Source organism: Loxodonta africana, chromosome 3 (genome assembly GCF_030014295.1).
Source record: "Loxodonta africana isolate mLoxAfr1 chromosome 3, mLoxAfr1.hap2, whole genome shotgun sequence".
NCBI lineage: Eukaryota > Metazoa > Chordata > Mammalia > Proboscidea > Elephantidae > Loxodonta > Loxodonta africana.
Genome location: NC_087344.1, coordinates 73,068,103 through 73,086,746, shown reverse-complemented (window position 1 = coordinate 73,086,746; position 18,644 = coordinate 73,068,103). Strand labels below are relative to the sequence as shown.

The following is an 18,644-nucleotide window of genomic DNA, read 5'->3' as shown; positions in this document are numbered from 1 at the left end:
TGGCTGGTTGGGGAGGGGACACTGAGGCACCTGGGTGGTCTCCAGCAGCTGGGAAGTGACAGGCAGCTTTCAAGGGAAGTGCTCGTTCTCTCCCTGCTATTAATGAGTGTCCTTTTGAAGCCTTGCCTTGCTTCTTTGTCCATCATCTGTGTTTGGTGACAGTTGGGAGAGACCTGGAAGCCCCTCGATGCAGTAGTAGCTACTCGTCTTCCACCACCTGCTGCTATTCAAGGCACTGGCCCCTGATACATTCCCCACACGATTTTGATTAGAAGGGAGAAAAATAGTTATGTATTTGAAAAACTCTCCCTGGAGTGATTTCTTTGAGGAAAAAAAAAAATCATCCATATCAAAGCAAGCGTTTTTTAGATGGCAGGTCCAAATATTCTGGAAGGTTCAGGAGTCACTTACTATTTCAATCTCTTGAAAGCCACCTAGTTAATTACTTCAGTTAGAAGGTTTCCTCTACATTAATGCTCCACACCCAAGGTCAGGGAGGAAGAGTAATATATTTTGGCGAAGAACTTCAAAAAAATGTTGATTTTCTCCTCCTGCAAAACACCACATAGCAATCTCGTATTTGTACACCACTTGTATTTCCAACGCAATTTTTCCTCACATTATCTCATTGCAGCGTTGCAGTATTTGTGTGAGGCTAGGACAGAGGAAGGGCGATTCTCCTTCTCTGCAGACGCCCAGAGAGGGGAAGTGTCTGGCACAAGATCACACAGAGTTAGGAGCAAGATTCCCTGAAAAACCCAGGGCTTCTGACTCCCAGGTGTGCTTAACCTGGGACGGCACAGGTGGTCTGTGAATACGCCTCAGAGAGACAGACAAGCCTGTGAAATGTGCACGCATTGTTCTAGAGCAGCTAATCTTAAATTTTAGCATGCGTCAGAACTACCTGGTGGGCTTATTAAAAACAGATTGTGGGGCACCACCCCCAAAGTTACTGATCCAATAGGTCCTGGGGTAAAAAGGCCCCCAAAATTGCATTTCTAACAAGTCCCCAGGTGATGCTGATGTTCCTGGCCCAGGGACCACACCTTTGAGACCACTATTGTAGGGAGAGGGTCGCCACTTTCATTAGATTCTCAGTGCAGTCTGTGGCCCAGAAGGCTTCAGAAAGCCCTGGTCTGGACCTTGTAAGGGACCACCTTTCTCCTCCCTTCCCACAGGCTCTGAACTGATGCCCAAAGCTCTGTCCACCCGAATCATTGGTGGCATCTGGTGGTTCTTCACACTCATCATCATCTCCTCCTACACGGCCAACCTGGCTGCCTTTCTGACCGTGGAGCGGATGGAATCACCCATCGACTCTGCTGACGACCTGGCCAAGCAAACCAAAATCGAGTATGGGGCTGTCAAGGATGGAGCCACAATGACCTTCTTCAAGGTGAGGCCCTCTCCCTCCAATTGCAGAACAATGAGTTGGCTCTCCCCCTACCTTTGCTGGCTGAAGGGGAAAGGGCATTTCTGTCCTTCCCTAACCACAGAGAGTCAAGGGTCTAGAAATTCCCAGGACTCAACACCCCCGCCCCCATGTGGAACCAGTTGACCTTAGGGAGCTATGGTGATGTGGGCCAGTCTCAGCACAGATTCTAGAAGCTTCCACACCTGGGACAAGCAGTGTGAATGTGCCATGTTTCCTTAAATCATCAGAGGAGGACAGAGGGAGAGAGAGGGGTGGAGAGGAGGGAAGAAGAAAAGACTGGCCAGGCCCCTAAACAGGCCCTGGGACCAGTGGTCTCCCTGCCTTTGGCTTTGGATCTCAGCACCATCTACCTCCAAGAAGCCAGCTTGGGCTAAGGGTGAGCACTTTACCACTATGGAGGGCAGAGGGGCCACATCCTGTAAGAGAAGAAGCTTAAAACTCGAACAAGGGTTTAAAAACATTACTTCACACATCACACTCTTGAAATGCTGGTGTCTTCAGATAAAGCCCCTGTCACCTGCCCAAGTTACTGCTATAATGGGTACCTGGCCATGACTTTGTTGCTCCCTCCTGCTTTGTAAGATGTTGACTCAATTCCACAGCATTTCTTCATCTTCTAGGCCAGAGTACCTGAGGTTGAGGACTCTTGCTGACCCTGAGAACCAGTAGCTATAAATGTTCCTCCAAAAATTAACGTAATATTAACAAGAGCTACCATCACTGAGAGCTCACAGTGGGCTGGTGAGGGGAGCACTGTGCTAAATGTTTGCATTTAATTTTAATGACAAATCCTCTGAGGTAGGTGCTATAGTTATTTCTATTCGACCTGTGTAGAAACTGAGGCTCAGAGGGATTAAGTGGAGCTGGGTGCTGCCTTCCTCCAAAGCACATACTCTACTCCAGTGGTTCTCAGACCTGAGCCTGCATGCAAATCACCGGGAGGATTTATTGAAACACAGGTTGCTGGGGCCCACCCTCAGAGTTTCTGGTTCAGTAGGTCTGGGGGTGGGGCCTGAGAATGTATGTTTCTAGCAAGATCCCAGGTGATGCTGGTGCTGCTGGTCCTGGGGCCACAGTTTGAGAACCACGGCTCTGATTATTTCTCAGAAATAGTCAAGATACGGGAACTCTATGGCTGCAGGTTCCATTCAGCCATTTATTTGTTTAATTATCAATCAACCCCTCAACAAGTGTGGAAAACTGGGGTTGTTTCCCTTTCCCCTGGACCCTGGTTCCCCACCCCCCAGCCTTTGCCCATTTCCAGGCTAAGCCTCTGAGGGATGGATTGAGCCTCCAGTGGAGGCCTGAGCAAGGAGGAAAGGAAGAGACTGGGTGGAATAGCCTTCCACCTCCTGGCACTGAGGCCCTGACAGCACTCTCCCCAGCCCAGTCTCCCTTGCACCCCTCCCTGAGGTTGGAAGCAGCTGCTTAGTGAGGAGGAGGAGAGAGAGAGGAAAGGGCTCCCCTCTTGGATGTCACTGCTACCACCGAGAAGCTGCAAACACAGTCTTGCTAAGGGGTCACCACCATGTATTTCAGTGTATGGGAACAGTAAAAATCGTAGGCACGTTAAGAGCTGTATGGGACTCTGTACGTGTACATGAGTGTGAGCAAATATGCAGCTGCATGTACGTGCAGGTAGCAGTATGTAATACATGCAGATATGCATTTGTGGCTGTAAGTGTATATGCACATATGTGCCCACACAGAAGAGTCACCTCTGTGGGTCATATGTGTATTTGTGCTTGGGCATGGGTGTCTGTACATATATGCACGTGTGTGTGAGAGATAGTGAGCATAGGTGTGCATACATCTCTGTGACTTGGGCATGTGGATACGTGCCTATGATCGTATGCAAGTGCGTGCCAGTGTTCACATGTGTATGTGCGTGCAGTGTGTGTGAGTGCCTCTGCTTGAATGTCCACATGGTGTGCCTAGATAACTGTGAGAGGAGAGGGGGTGGGTCTGCGCGTATGTAATGGCCCATGCATGTGTGTGTAATGGCCCATGCACGTGTGTACACATGTACGTTTGTGTGCATGTGTGTGTAATTGCCTGTGCATACATATGTGTATGTAATGGCCCATGTGTACATGCACACAAACTACTGTGCCTACCCCCACGCTGCAGCCCAGCCCTTCGACTATGCCAGAGCATCCCTCATGCATTACGCATGAGCCCGAGTCTAAGCAGGGCTCCCGATCAAAGGGAAGCGGCATAAATAAGCCCGGTGCAGGCTCATTGCTGCTGATTGGATGCCCTTGCCTCCCTCCATGCTAAGTTGCTCAGATTGGCTTCCAAGAGCCTAGCCCTAGCTCCCCACCGAGCCGCTGTCCTCAGCATCAAGCAGAACCTCCGCAGCCTGCTCCACCCTCACCCACCTTCCCTGCAACCCGAGCAGCGAGCAGTGAGGAGGGCAGAGGAGGGACACAGCTGCTGCCTCCCAGCTGGGATGCTGTGCCCAAGGCCCATGCTCACAAGGTCCCGTCGACCAGAAACAGCAACTGCGCATTCCTCTGCAGAGCTAGCTCCACTTTCTTGCCCTTCTGATGGTCAGTCAAGTCTTCTTTATGTCTGACCACATTGTCTCCTGCTTTAATTCAAGCCCTTCTTGCTCTTTCATTGGCAGCAGCAGGGATATGTAGGCAGAGAGGAGACTAAACATGGATGCATTAAGCCACCTTAAATATCGAACTAGAAGCACAACACCCACCCAGAAGGTTCCTGGACGATCAGCCTTCCTTTCCTGCCCCCATTGTCCCCTGTCCTCCATAGTCGGGTTCCTCAACTGGTCATACCTCCTCCCCCGGGCCATGTGGTAGCCTCCATATTAGCCCAGAACATTTAAAGTTAGAGTTGGAAGGAGACCTGAATTCAACCTAGAGAAATGGAGGCCCAGAGGGCTGGGTGATTTGCCCAAGATCACACAGCAGATCAACGGTGGAGCCAGGATGCCAGGTCAGATGTGCAGTCTCCACACTGACAGTGCCCTCCCGGCTGTGCCTCACTGAGGATTCCCTACACCCATGCCAGGATCCTCTCCTGGGGGTGGTGTCTCCCCTGCCCATGAGTGAATATGGTGAGGCCGGCACTAGGACTAAACGAGGTCAGCTCCGGAGGAGTAGCCCTCGGATGTCTAGGAGACATTGCCAAAGTCAACAGTAATATTAACATTCATTTAGCACTTACTGTGTGCCAGGCGGAGTCCCTGGGTGGCACAAACAGTTGAGCACTCAGCCACTAAGCAAAAGTTGGTAGTTCGAATCCACCCAGAGGCAGGCACCTTGGAAGAAAGATCTACTTCTGAAAGGTCACAGCCATTGAAAACCTTGAGTGCAGTTCTACTCTAACATGGGCTTGCCATGAGTTAGAATCAACCCAACAGCAACTGACCCTCTTCTACGTAGTTTATATGTGTTCACTCGTTTCATCTTCATAACAGAACTTGAAGGTTAGGATTATTATTTTCATCTCCATTTTGCATATGACGAAAGCGAGGCTCAGAGAGGTTCCTGATTTGCCTACTGTCACATAGCTAGTGAAACGCAGAGCTGGGATTTGAACCCAAGCCATCTGGTTCTAGTGCCCATGTGCTTTGTCACGATGCCCATATTGCCTCTCTAAGGACCCAGCCTCAGTCCTCAGGAGTCACTGGGGAAGAATGAAGCCACAGTTGGCTGAACTATGTCCTCAGCTTACACACAGTACTAGCACATCATACTTGATGTAGATGATGTTAAGGACAGGATCCAAGCAGGTAGTCCCCCTTAGGGTCCCACCATGCAGGGCAGATGAACTCCGTTTCTGTGGTTACCATGTGCTCCTCGTTGGGCTTCAGGCCACCTTAAAAAGCCACCCCCCGCCCCCCCCCCCCCCGCCAGCTGAGAATAGAACAGGAGGGAAGGAACCAATTCCTGTCCAAAGACACAACAGCAGGAAGCAGACATCAGGCTCTCAGGGGCTCCGGATCTCTGGGCCCCGCCCATGCAGCCTGGGAGATGGGTGGCTAGAGGCAGCTCCATCATTCCAAAGGAAATTTCATTTGAAGAGTTGTCAGGGAGCAGCAGACATCACAAACAGCATCTCCTGTGTTGTCCTCGCTCCGTCTTAGAAGATAAAAATTAATTAGGAGATGAAATAGGAAGCCTTTGAAAGCTCCATTTGGCTGTAAAAATATGTCGGCAAAATGGAAAGGAGAACACTGGGGAAGCATGTTCTTGGCGGGGAGGGCCAAGCAGCTTTAAAGGGAGAGGACATCAGAGGACGGTGTCTACCCTGCCAAGGATTTAGCCCTCTGCTAAGGGTGTGGGGAGGATATCATAGGTGGGAGGGACTCTATGTGAGGGATAGCAGCTTAGGAAAGGGGTGGGAGCTGGGGGCTGAGAATTCAGGGTTCCTTGGGCCCCCGAGCATTGTCAGGTCCTTCTCATCCCACAGCCTTTGCCCGGCCCTAACATCTGAGCCAAGAAAGCACTTGAAGACATCATCCAGTCCACCCACTGCCCCCCAGCTGCACAGAACACCCTGCCCTGAGCTGGAAGCTCTGGGGGGCACTCCCCCAGCTCGCCTTCCCCACCTTTGGAATGAGGGGGCTGCCTCTAGAGTCTGCTGGCTCTCTCAGATAGAGCCTTAGCCCTGTCTTAAGCATAAGCCAGGTGAGAGGACAGAAGTGCAGTGATCAGGCTGAATCCAGAGTGGTGCAGCCTGGCTCAGTCAAGTAGCATCTGTGTTAAGGTCAGACAGACCAGGATCTGAGTCTTGGTTGTGGTCTCTGCTAGGTGACCTTGGTCAAGTCACTTCATTTCTCTGATCCCCAACTTGCTCACCTGTACAACTCATTACAGGTGAGATACAGATTCCCACCTTGCAAAAATTAGCAAGAGGATTCCATGAGCTCCTGTGGGCACAGTGGGTAGCTCAGTGCCAGGCACACAGTATGCACCTAAGCTGTCTCCTCTGAGCACCCCTGCAGTTAGCTGACCAAGAAGACAGGGAAGCAGATGGGACCCTCTGTCGCCTGCCATCCAGCCCCCTCCTGACATAGAGGGTTCAAGCGGAGCATATTGGAGAGGGGCCAGCCAGTGGGTACCTGGAAAGCCCCCCTTCTTCGACATCCTTCAGGACTGGCCTGCTAGGCTTTGTAGAAGGCACTGGCACCTCCTACCATGGGGTGGCCGCCTGTCTGTGCAGAGCTAAACACTTCAGAAAGAGCCTAGGTGTCCAGGGAAAGGAAAAGGGACCCAAAGAGGGCAAGCAGCGGGAGCAGAGATAGGGCCAGTAATGACCGGAAAGTTACTGAGAGTTACTAAGTTACTGAGAACCTCCCTGTGCCTTAGTTTTCTCATCTGTAAAATGGATATAATAGTGCCCACCTCATAGTTATTCAGCTCATTAATTGAGATAATCCATGTAGACAGTTTAGAATTGTTCTAAGCTGTCTACATGGATTATCTCATTTACTGATCTGAGCGTTACACATACAATAAATGTTAACCGTTTGTGTTGTTTATTATTGCAAACTGGAGGGCTTGTCAGTCCACAGACATATTGGGGACCACACATTGCGTATACACATATTTTTAAATTTGTTCCCAGCGTTTTAAAATTGGGGGAATTTTGCCTTTAAAAGCATTCAGATCTCCAGCTTCTTGAAAATGTGGAAGACCTCACATGGTGGAGATGGCATCCCACAGAGCAGCAATTGTCAAGAGCTGAGAGGCTGCGGGCTCTCTCCAGTTTATCAGATTCCCACCCAGCCTTCTGCACTGATTTATAGTACCCTGCCTGGCCCTGTCAGCATCTGAGTTTTCTACCCCTGAGTACTGAGTCATTTAATTTCCATAGCAACTCTGCACTATAGAGATTATTATCCTCAATTTCCAGATGAGAAAACTGAGCCTTAAAGAGAATTAAGGAGCCTTGAACAGAAATAAGGAGTCCCCGGGTGGCACAAATGGTTAAGTGCTTGGCTACTCACCGAAAGGCTAGTGGTTCAAACCCACCCAAAGATGCCTCAGAAGAAAGGCCTGGCAATCTGCTTCTGAAAGATCACAGCTATGAAAACCCTACAGAATGCAGTTCCTCTCTGCACACATGGGTGACTCTGAGTCAGAATCAAATTGATGGGAATGGGAAACAGAAGTGATGATGCCAGCCACCGTTACTTCCTAGGCGCCAGGCTCGGTGCTGAGCATTTCACGTGTCTCTTCTCGTTGAATGTTCATGGTAACTCTATGCAGTAGACACTGTTATAGCCCCATTTTACAGATATGGCAAGTGAAATTCATATGTGAAGTCACCTGCCTGTGGTACTAGAAGGAGCTGGCATTTGCACCCAGGCTGGTGTGACACCAGTGCCTAGGCGCATTTCCACCCTACAAGTGGAGCTGACCCCTCCCACTGCCTGCACACCCAGTGTGCAGCCCTCAACTCCCAGCTTCCGCTACAGGACCATGTGCAGGCAGCAGCGACTGCTATTGGGCCAGAGGGCCAGCAACTCTTTCCTGGCAAGGTGGGCCGCAGCAGGAGGCAGAGGCAGTGAACTCAGAGAGGTGTCCTGGTCCCCAGAGAAATGACTAACTCCTCAAGTATAGGAATCCGATAAGGCCAAAGACTCCACACCCAGGAATAAGAAAGCCAATTAATTTGGGAAAAGATATCTCATTTCCAATATGGAAAATACCAACGGTCTTGCATGAATCGCATCACTGCTGTCTCCCTGCACACATTCCCTGAGATTCAGCTCCCTTTGGAATTGACATATATTTATATATATACATTCTTTTTGTACAGAAATGTTAAATTCTCAAGATTAAGTATCTTCAGTTGGGTAAAATCAATTTACTTCTTTGAAGAGGCTGGAATTGAAAGTCGTGAGCCTGAAACTTACTTTCTTGCCAATTTTACCGATAAAAAAAGCATCTCTGTCCTGGCATGTCGCCCTGAATTGCCTGCTCCCAAGGATCCCATTAATTGATTTGGGTGGCTGGCCCTGGAGCAATCCTTATTAAGGTTCCCTCTGGAGCAGGAACAGGCAGGATGACACTGGATTGTAGGTATGTGGACTCCTTTTCCTGGGTTGGAGACTCCAGACTAATGACAGGAACTCAGGCCCCTGGTGACCAAGCCTGGAGAGACAGGAGAAGGGCCTGAGAATGGAGGAGGAGTCTGGCTTCTCCCTCCCTGCAGGCCAGAGGGAAGATTTTCAGAGATGTGCCCCAGAATCACAGAATCACCTAACGACAGAAGGACAGGACTTAAGGACATGAATGGATATTGATAAGAATGTGGGCCCCAAGATAAAAGACAAGGACCAGTGGGACAGGGGAGCAGATTTCAGATACGTCTGTGTAAAGGTAGTGGAAGTAGTAAATTCTTAAACCCTGAAGGTGAGAAAGCCTTTTGGAAACTCTTGGGATCAGCATCGCAGCCAGGTGATGCATCCCTCCTTGCTGCCACCCCCCATTTCGACTGGCCCAAGCTCTCTGGTTTTCTTTCAAATCGTCCTCATTAAGTCCCTTTACCTACTCATGGCTTCACATGTCTTTCCTCAAAGCCCATCTGTCCCAACACTTCTCCCAACTCCCAACCGAAATTTCCGTCTCCATTTATGGTGTTTTCTTACTGGAAGGAGCATATGTTTTAGTGTCAGGCAGGCCTGTGTACAGGAGGAATGAGTTGGTGATACAGGGAGGAAATGAGAAAGAGGAGAAGTTCTCACCCCGTTCTAATACAGAAAGGATAGGGCAGGATTCTCTGAGTAGCTCATTGCCAAGTTACTTTTCTCAGGGCTTGCGATTCATTAGATGGTTAACTGAGGGTGAGTGAGTAAGATGGGAGAGGTAGATGTATGGTGGGGTGATGGATAGATGGGTAAAAGGATGGATGGATGGATGGATGGATGGATGGATGGATGGATGGATGGATGGATGGATGGATGGATGGATGGGTGGGTGGGTGGGTGGGTGGGTGGGTGGGTGGGTGGGTGGATGGATGGATGGATGGATGGATGGATGGATGGATGGATGGATGGATGGATGGATGGATGGATGGATGGATGGATAGGCGGGTGGATGGATGATGGGCGGATGGGCAAGTGGATAGGTGGATAGATGGATGCATGCATAGAAAAATAGGTAAGAGGCTAGGTGGATAGTTGAATAGTTAGTTGTATGAATTAACACGTAGATAGTGTGTGGGTGAGTGGGTAAGAGCATGACCAGATGAATAAGGTGATGGATGGATAGGAAGATGGATGGATCAATCAATCATTCATTCAATCAATTGAAGGATTAATTGGGTGGATGCTTTAGCGAGTATTGCCTTATCCACCCCTGGCTTCCACCTCTAGTGGAAGGGGGAGAATTTGGAGAACAAGAGGGACTGGCGTAGGAGAGGAGCAGGGGAGCTGGCATTGCTGAAAGGAGAATAATATTTAGGTTTCAATAACCAGGATGGTGAAGTACCTGGGAAGCATGTGTACCTGGCAAAGCAGGGATGATTGGACTTGGATAATTCAGTTACAGGAATGGCTGGAATCGATGATTATCTGAGAAAGAGACTATATCAGGAACAGAAGTAGCTCATGGGAGTAGGTGGGTAAGAGAGCCTATTAGTTATCCATTGCTGTATAACAAACTACTTAAAGCTTATGGTCTTAAAACAACAACCTATGGGATAGAAAAAGATGCTGGTGAAGAACAAGCTTCTTGGATCAAGCAGACACATGAGATTATGTGGGCATCTCCTGTCTGGAGGGGAGATGAGACGGCAGAGGGGGTCAGAAGCTGGCCAAATGGACACAAAAAGAGAGAGTGGAGGGAAGGAGCGGCCTGTCGCATTAAGGGGAGAGCAATTAGGAGTATGTAGCAAGGTGTATATAAATTTTTATATGAGAGACTGACTTGATTTGTAAACTTTCACTTAAAGCACAATGAAAATTAAAAAAAAACAAACAAAACAAAACATTTATTATCTCACAGTGACTGTGGGTTAGGAATCCAGTGTGGCTTAGCTGGGTCTGCTGGCTCTGGTCCCTCACAGGCCGCAGTCACAGTTTCACCGGGGCTTCAGTGATCTCAGGGTTTGGTTGGAGGAGGATCCGCTTCCAAGCTCTGGGGTTGTTGAACTGAGGCTACAATTCTTCACTGACCGTTGACCAGGGCCACCCTCTGTTCCTCGCCGCACAGACCTCTCCATGGGGCAGCTCACAGCATAGCAGCTAGTTTCCACCAGAGCGAGCAAGCAAACAAAGTTATAATCTCTTGTACCCGAATCTTGGAAGTGGCACCCCATCACGTTTGGAGGAGGTTAGAAGAGGATCACTAGGTCCAGCCAACATTCGAGAGGAGAGGATTACCTAAGGGTGTGAATACCAGGGGCAGGGGTCACTGGGAGCCATTTAGAAGCTGTCTACCACAGAGAGAATCCGAGGAGGAAGAATAGTGACGTGAGAAAGGGATTAATGGAGTAAAAACAGTTGGAGGTGGGAAAGCCTACGTATCAGAACTATCCAGAAAATCAGAAACGTCTGGGTCTGGGGAGAGCTAGAAATCAGGATAAATTTGAAGGGTGGTGTGGCTGGGGTGAGAGGGCCTCTGGGTGTGAGTCAGTGGAAGTGGAAGAGTACCTGGGGCAGCAGAGAGAGTGGGGTAGAAGAATAGCGGGGCAGATAGACTATCTGGAGAGCATCAAAGGTTTGGAAGCAAGGTAAGGGAGTAACTGTGGAGCTGGAGTAGCTGGAGTACAGGAATAGCTGAATAGCTGAACATCACACAGACTGAGGATTAGGAGGGTCTGGGAGCAGTCTGAGCATTTGGCTTTAGGACCGATAAATGTCAAGGCAGGGGGAGTGGCTGCTCGTCCATGAAGGTGCCCAGGTCACCCAGGTCCTGTGCTCTGAAGAGGCGTCCCTGGTGCTCAGCTGATCCCAAGCTGGAATTTCAATGTGGAGCCTGCCTGCTGCTTCGGGGCCCCTTCCTGCCCTCATTGCCTCATGCCCCAGGTGTGTTTAGGTCTTCAGGACCCAGCTTTGGAAGTGGCAGTCTACTTACCAGAGCTAGAAAGCATCTGGAGAGGAGTAGGTACACTTTCTCCCCAGCCGCACCCCGCCCCCCGCCACAACTCCACCCATCTACAGTGCAGGCAAGGATTCCTCCCTGTCTCCTGCCCGTCCCCCAGCCCTGCACCAGCCTGTTGGAGTGCACCCATACTGTCACACACACGGAGCTGGGCCAGGTGCCAATCAGACAGGCTGACATCACAGGCAGGCACAGCCAGACTTGGAACCAGCCAGGACAATGGGGCTTGCCGAGCCACCTGCTCCCCTGCGATCAGTGGGGGTAGGGCCAATCCCTCCAGGAGCAGGTAGCTGGCAGGTGCTAAGTTCCCAAGAAAATTTATGAGAAACATGCACCCTGCCCTGCCCAGCCTTCTCTGGTAGCAGGGGCCACTCAGCCCCCACCCTCCTTTCTCCTAGCCCCGGCTCCCTCTCTGAGTCTCCCTGGCCAGGTGAGACAGCCCAGCCATCAGCCCTGGCCATAGGGATACTGGTCCTGCCATGCAGCAGGTCCAGCCCAGGGCCCTCTGTCCCTAAGACCTGGGGCAGCCATGGGAAGGTGATAAGAGTCCACAGACCACCTGCTTTAACTGCCCCTACTTCTCTTCCCTCTGCAGCTCTCACCCTGCTTCTCTTGCTGTCGTGAAGCAGAGCAGACAGGAACCCTTTCTTCAAACAAACCTTCCCCTAAAACACTATAAATGAAAGGGGGATGCTTTGTTGATGTAGGAGTAGGGGGGCCCAGAACTCACGGAGCAAACCCTCATTAGTATCATTCTCCCTCTCACCCCTGCAGTGGTTCCTGTGAGACTGTGCAGCCAAATGGTTAAGAGCATGGACTCAAGCCAGACAGCCTGGAATTGAAGGCTGGCTTTGCCCTCTAGATTCGGGTAACCTTAGGCAAATTACTTAGCCAGGCCTCAGTTTGCTCATCTGTAAAATGGGGCTAATGATAGTACCTGCCTCCTGTGATAGCTGTAAAGAATCAATGAGTTGATACAAGTCAAGCCCTTAGAACAAGGCCTGTACAAAGCAACTGTTTAATAAATGTTAGAAAAAGAATATTCATTTTCTTAAGTTAGTATGAGAGCCACTTCTGTGGTGCCAAAGCGCCAACAGTTTCCAGTAGGTGGACCTGAGTCTGAGTCTTGGCTTTGTCGCCTACTGGCTGTGTGTGTGGGGACGTGTCTTCCCAGAGCCTCAGTTTCCACATCAGAGCAACGGGCTAGGTGACATTCCCTTCCTCTGAGGACCATGAACAGAGTGGCCCTAGCCCTGTTAATCGGGGTATACAGTGCTTGGTCCCTGAAGCGCTCAGTGACTGTGAATTAGTCTTCCCTACATGGCCTCTTTTTTTTTACATGGCCCAGAAGTCCAAGATCTCCACCTTCGAGAAGATGTGGGCCTTCATGAGCAGCAAACCATCGGCGCTGGTGAAGAATAACGAGGAGGGCATCCAGAGGACGCTGACAGCGGACTATGCACTGCTCATGGAGTCCACGACCATCGAGTATGTCACCCAGAGGAACTGCAACCTCACCCAGATTGGGGGCCTCATCGACTCCAAGGGCTACGGCATTGGCACACCCATGGGTGAGCGAGGGACTGCAGCCGGGAGGGTTTAGGGGTAGGGGAGAGCAGATGATGGGCGAGTCTCCCCCCACGTCTCTGCATGCATACCCTGTCTCCTTCTCCCTCTCCCTGCTCATTCCGTTCAGTCTAGAGAGCTAGCGTTTATGTAGCCTGGAGGCCTACGGATGGAGCCAACGGCCTTGTGCGGCCAGCCCTGGACTAAGCAGATGAGAACTGGGACAAACCAAGTGTGGGAGGTCTGTTCTCAGAAGCCATGCCTGCCCTTCCTCACCCTACTCCTGTGGACGCAGCCCAGATACACTGGGCCTTTCAGGATCTTATGGGTCCCTTCTCCTCTACTGATGCAGCCCAGCTACACTGGACCTTCCAGGGACCTAGGGGGACAGGCAAGACCCCCACCCCAAATTAGGACAGTTTCTCCACCCAAATACCACATGTAGATGTAAAGAGGGACCGTCCAGTGATAGGGTCCCCCTTGCGTGGGGTTATGAGAGGAGGAATGATGGTGATGGCTGACCAGGGCCCTGTCCCCTGCCCAGGCTCCCCATACCGGGACAAGATCACCATTGCCATCCTGCAGCTGCAGGAGGAGGACAAGCTGCACATCATGAAGGAGAAGTGGTGGCGGGGCAGTGGCTGTCCCGAGGAGGAGAACAAGGAGGCCAGCGCCCTGGGTATCCAGAAGATCGGGGGCATCTTCATTGTCCTGGCTGCTGGGCTGGTTCTGTCTGTGCTGGTGGCTGTGGGCGAGTTTGTGTACAAGCTCCGCAAAACCGCAGAGCGAGAGCAGGTAACACCAAGAGCTATGACCTGCGCAGGAAAGATAAAGAAAGGGCGGGATTTGTACCGGCTTCATGCCTCCTTTGTGCCAGGCACAGGAGTCCCTGGGTGGCGCAAATGGTTAAGCACTGGACTCCTAACTGCAAGGTTGGAGGTTCAAACCCACCCAGAGGCTCCTCAGGAGTTGGGCCTAGCGATCTGCTTCCAAAAGGTCACAGCTTTGAAAACCCTATGGAGCAGTTCTACTCTGCACACATGGGGTCACCATGAGTCAGAATTGACTCCACTGTATCAACAATGTGCCAGCCACCCTGTGCTGTCTCATCTCATTCTCCCAATAGCCCATCCTGCATCTGGTCCATCAGGAAGCCCTGCCAGCCGAGCCTGTAAACCATGCACTGACTCTGACCACCTTTCCCCATTGCTGTCACTCCACCCTAGACCAAGCCCCACCATCCCCAGCCTGGACCACTCAACAGTCTCCAAGCCAGCCCTCCTGTCTCTACACCCTTCTCTGCCCACCACACTCCATACAACAGCCAGTGCCCTTTTTATAGCATAATCCAAACCACATCATTCCTCTGCATCAAACTCTCCAGGGTAATTGTGGAAGCTGGGTGATGGTTATATAGGGGTTCATTATACTGTTCCCTCTACTTTTGCATATATTTGAAAATTTCCATAATCAAAAGTTTAAAAAAGAAAAGAGTTAAGAGGCCCAACCCAAGCATGCAGGCAGTAGAACTAGGCACAGCTTGTCTGATTAATTCAAGTGTGGTTGGGGCAGTGGCTCTGGGCTCTGGCTGCCAAATTAGAATCACAGGGAGAGAATGTTTTAAGTCCTAATGCCCTGGCCTCACTCCCAGAGATTCTGTTTTAATTGGTCTAGGTGGGGCCTGGCATGGGTGGTTTAAGAAAGAGTACAGGGTGAGTCTCCTGCACACTGTGTAGAGGCCTGCAGGGCTGGGGGATGCCCCTCTCTCAGAGTTCAAAGGGATACAGGTCCAGAGTGGAAGGAGATCCCAGTTAAGCCACCTGTTGAGGAGATCATTAAAAAGGAAAGACCATCAAAATGAAATGGGATCCTTTAAAACCAGTAAGCCTAAGTCAATAAAGAGGAGGGGAATGTTGATACTCAGTTAGCCAGACTGTCAGCAAGGGACACTTCCCAGCATTGCTGAGGGGAATCTAAATGGGTACACTGCTGAAAGGCAACGCCACAGTATGTTCAGAGCCTTTAAAAGTGTCCATACGTTTTATGAATCAATTTCTACTTTTAGAAATGCACCCTATGGACGTGCCAGGGATAGGTGTAGCTTTATTTGCAAGGATGTTTGTTGAAGTGTTAGTTATAACATAAAGGGGGAAAAACTAAACCTCAGCAGTAGAGAGTGGTTAACTAAATTATGCCGTATCAAAAGCAACAACAACCCAGTTCTCTAGGGATTCCCATTACAATTGGAATGAGCTCCAAATTCCACATTGAAAGCAAAAAGCCCTGCCACATCTGGCCCTTGCCCACCTCTCAGAAATCCTCCTTCCTACCCTTCCCTCCCTCACTTTGCTGCACCCTCACCAGACTTCTTTCTAGTCCTTAACACACCAACTGCATTTCTGCCTCAGGCCCTTTGCATATGCTGTTCTGCTCGCCTAGAATGCTCTTCTCCCTGAGCACCGTATTCTTACTGTCTTCTGGTCATTCAGGTTTCAGCTCAAATGTCACCTCCTCAGGTCACCTTCCCTACCTGTGCCCAAGCTATCTTTGAGGCAGGGGTCGGGGGGAGAGGAAGGGAGAAAGGCTCTCAGAGTCCTGTGGGAGCAGAGGGCAGGGGTTTGCATCCTGGCTCTGCCCCTTGACCTTGGTTAAGCCCCTTCTCCTCTCTGAGCCTTGCTTTCCTGTAAAATGGGGATAAGATGATAATACATACCCGACCTACCTTAGTTTCAAAATAAGAACATGCCTTTGTAGACTGCTATGCAAGCGAGTTATTTTGCAGGGGCAGAGGGATGGGTGGGGTGAAGGTGTTAGAAAGACAGGGTGGCTCCCATTGGAAAGATGGTGGGAAGAAGGGGAGAAGTTGGCTGCAGAAGAGGCAGGGCCAGGCCTCACCCATGTGCCCCTTTCCCCCCACCCCCACCCCAGCGTTCCTTCTGCAGCACCGTGGCCGATGAGATCCGTTTCTCCCTCACTTGCCAGCGTCGGGTCAAGCACAAGCCACAACCTCCCATGATGGTCAAGACTGACGCTGTCATCAACATGCACACGTTCAATGATCGCCGGCTTCCAGGCAAGGACAGCATGACCTGCAGCACATCACTGGCCCCTGTATTCCCCTAGACACAGGCCCGGTGGGGACCTCAGGCCTGGGTTAGGGCGGAGGAAAGCGAAGGAGCCAGGAAGGAATGTTCTCTGACCCTGTGCTGGGCTTGGGAACCACAGCTGCTGCCTGCCTGTTGGGCCAGGAGCCCTTGTGCCCTCCCCACCAGGAAACCAGCAGCCTGAGTCCAGCCGTTTGGGCTTCATTCTCCTCTCATTTCTTCTATGGATTTCTAAAGCTGCCAGCTGAGAAAGCCAAGGCCAAAGGAAGCACATGCCTCTCTCAGGCCAAACTCACCCGTTCCCCAACTCTCCTCTGGAGTCAGAAGTTTCTGCCATGGCCCTACGGAGGCCAAAGAAAATGGGAGACAGCTCTTATGTTGCCTCTCCTTCTCCCAGGCCTTCTAGGGCTTGACCATGAGACCAGAGACACAAACCTTGGGCACCCTAAAGATGTTATAGTGTGGCTGCCAGTGGTAGCTGAAGACAGAGGATGGCCACCGACATGCCTGGGCAGAAGGAAGACGTCATCCCTCAGGAGCTACTCACATGATCCTAGTCGTGTGGACTTGGCCCCCATCATGGCAGCCCCGTGTTGGCAAAGTCAAAGGCAGAGAGTCCATGGGGGAAAAGTGGAGAGGACCTGGGGGAAGGGAGAGGGGGAAATGGTGCAAACAGAGGCTACCGTTTTGAATTCTTATGGACAGTGTCCCAGTTACTCCTACTCCTCTAGGAAGTCTCTAGGAATATAAATGGTGGAGTGGTAACATCAAATTCTTCTCCACTTTCTGGCCAGAGGGGAGAGGATCCCCTAAGTCCCTCACAGTGGATGCCCAGAGACTCAGCCCTGCAGAGGAACAGTGGATCCCGTGAAAATACCACAGGTCCTCAAGCCAATGGATCTTACCTTGCCGGTTACCAAGCTGTTTTCTAAACCTTGTTGGCAACTGGGGGCTTGGGCTCTTTCCCATCTACTCATCAGCAACTCTCCATTCCTGGACAGTTAACATTGGCCTCCCTCAGTCATCTCGGAAAGAGACAAGTAGGCTTGTCTAGGTTGAAGTGGAAGCCAGATCACCCCTCCTCAAAATAGGGGTCAGTGCCCTACTACACAGGCCAACTTTGGGGTAGGTAGGGAAAGCCAAAGGGGACCCAGAGAACTCCTGGACTTGCCAAACCTACGGATGATCCCCAGAAAAAGAAAGTTTTCAGGAGCAGGATATTATAACTGGCAGAGGACCCAAGGATGGGGAGGGAGAAGCTGCCTCCTGAAAATAAACCAAAGACCCCACAGAGAGACACAGGGTCATCCTGGCCCCTCATCTCTTGTCCAAAGCAGCTGTGACCTGTGGGGCTTGGGGAAGACAGCAGAGCTGTAACAGCAGGGGAGGGACCAGTGAGGGGTGTGGACCAGATGATCTGTGGTCCTGCTGAGCTGGGATGCTCTAGAGGTTTGTGGCTTCAAGATTCTGAACAAAGAAAGAGATATAGAAGGGTTAGGAACAAAGGGTCCTTAACGAGAACATGATGGGGCCAGCAGGGCTTCCCGTGGCCAAGGCCAGAGGGCTATCTTTGAGTAGTGGACGGAGGGTGGAAGTTCTCTCTCCTGCTTCTGTTTGGGGAGCCTGGTTAAGGAAGAGCTACCTTTAGATCCCAGGTACCTTCTCAGCTGGGGTGAAGGGTAATCTCTAGCTCTCCCCAGGGACTCCCAAAGTAGAAGACCACAGTAGGCTCATTTGATAAATACTATCTCCCCTCCAAACTGTGAGCTTCAGGACCAAACCAGGTGGTTCCCAGAACCACAGCAGCTCTGCCAGGCTGTGCGCATTAGAGGAAGGAGGAGAGGGCTGAACATGCAGCATAACCCATCCCATGCAATGACAGGAAAAGCCGTGCCGTCTGAGCTGCTGGGTGTAGGTGTGTGTGTATGTGCCCATGTACATGCACACATGTGTGCAAGCTTTGGGCATGGGGGTGAAGAACATATTTGGACATACGATAGTCCAGGGGATGCAATAGGCGAATCCTTTGGGATCCCGAGTGTGTGTGTGTGTGTGTGTGTGTGGTGTGTAAATTGGAGACAAAGGAGGCACATCTGGACAGACAGCAGAGCCCCATACATTAAAAACAGGAGAAGCCATGTTGCGTTGGGGTTCTGGGAAGTACACGTATGTACGTGTGCATGCCTGAATATGCATGTTTTGGTGTGTATATGCATTTGTGCCCTGAATGGCGGGGGTTGGAGGACAGGATAAAACCTGAAGCATAGCCAAACACATGCAAGAAGAAAAGCCATGTCATCGAGGGGTCCCTGCGTGTGTGTGTCTATGCACAGGTGTGTGTGGGCTTGTGTGAGCCACGGAGAGCAGGGGTGGAAGACAGCACCAGGTTGGTGTGCAGTGTGGGTCAGTTCCTGTCATACATGAGAAGCTGTGCAATTGGACCTTGTGAGTGTGTGTGTG

The 18,644-nt window shown here is 50.9% G+C and overlaps 1 protein-coding gene across 2 annotated transcripts in view; it reads left to right on the top strand.

The window, feature by feature from the left end:
- Window positions 1–16,491, top strand: part of GRIK3 (glutamate ionotropic receptor kainate type subunit 3) — a 245,760-nt gene extending 229,269 nt beyond the window's left edge. The window contains exons 13-16 of one of the 2 annotated variants that reach the window (XM_064281738.1): window positions 1,179–1,396; window positions 12,863–13,085; window positions 13,625–13,875; window positions 16,009–16,491. In XM_064281738.1, coding sequence (XP_064137808.1) covers window positions 1,179–1,396; window positions 12,863–13,085; window positions 13,625–13,875; window positions 16,009–16,203 — 887 coding nt within the window. In that variant the 3' untranslated portion in view covers window positions 16,204–16,491. Of the gene's footprint in view, window positions 1–1,178; window positions 1,397–12,862; window positions 13,086–13,624; window positions 13,876–15,968 lie in introns of both variants that reach the window. The other variant, XM_064281739.1, reaches the window with a different exon arrangement.
- The last annotated feature ends 2,153 nt before the right edge of the window (window positions 16,492–18,644 follow it).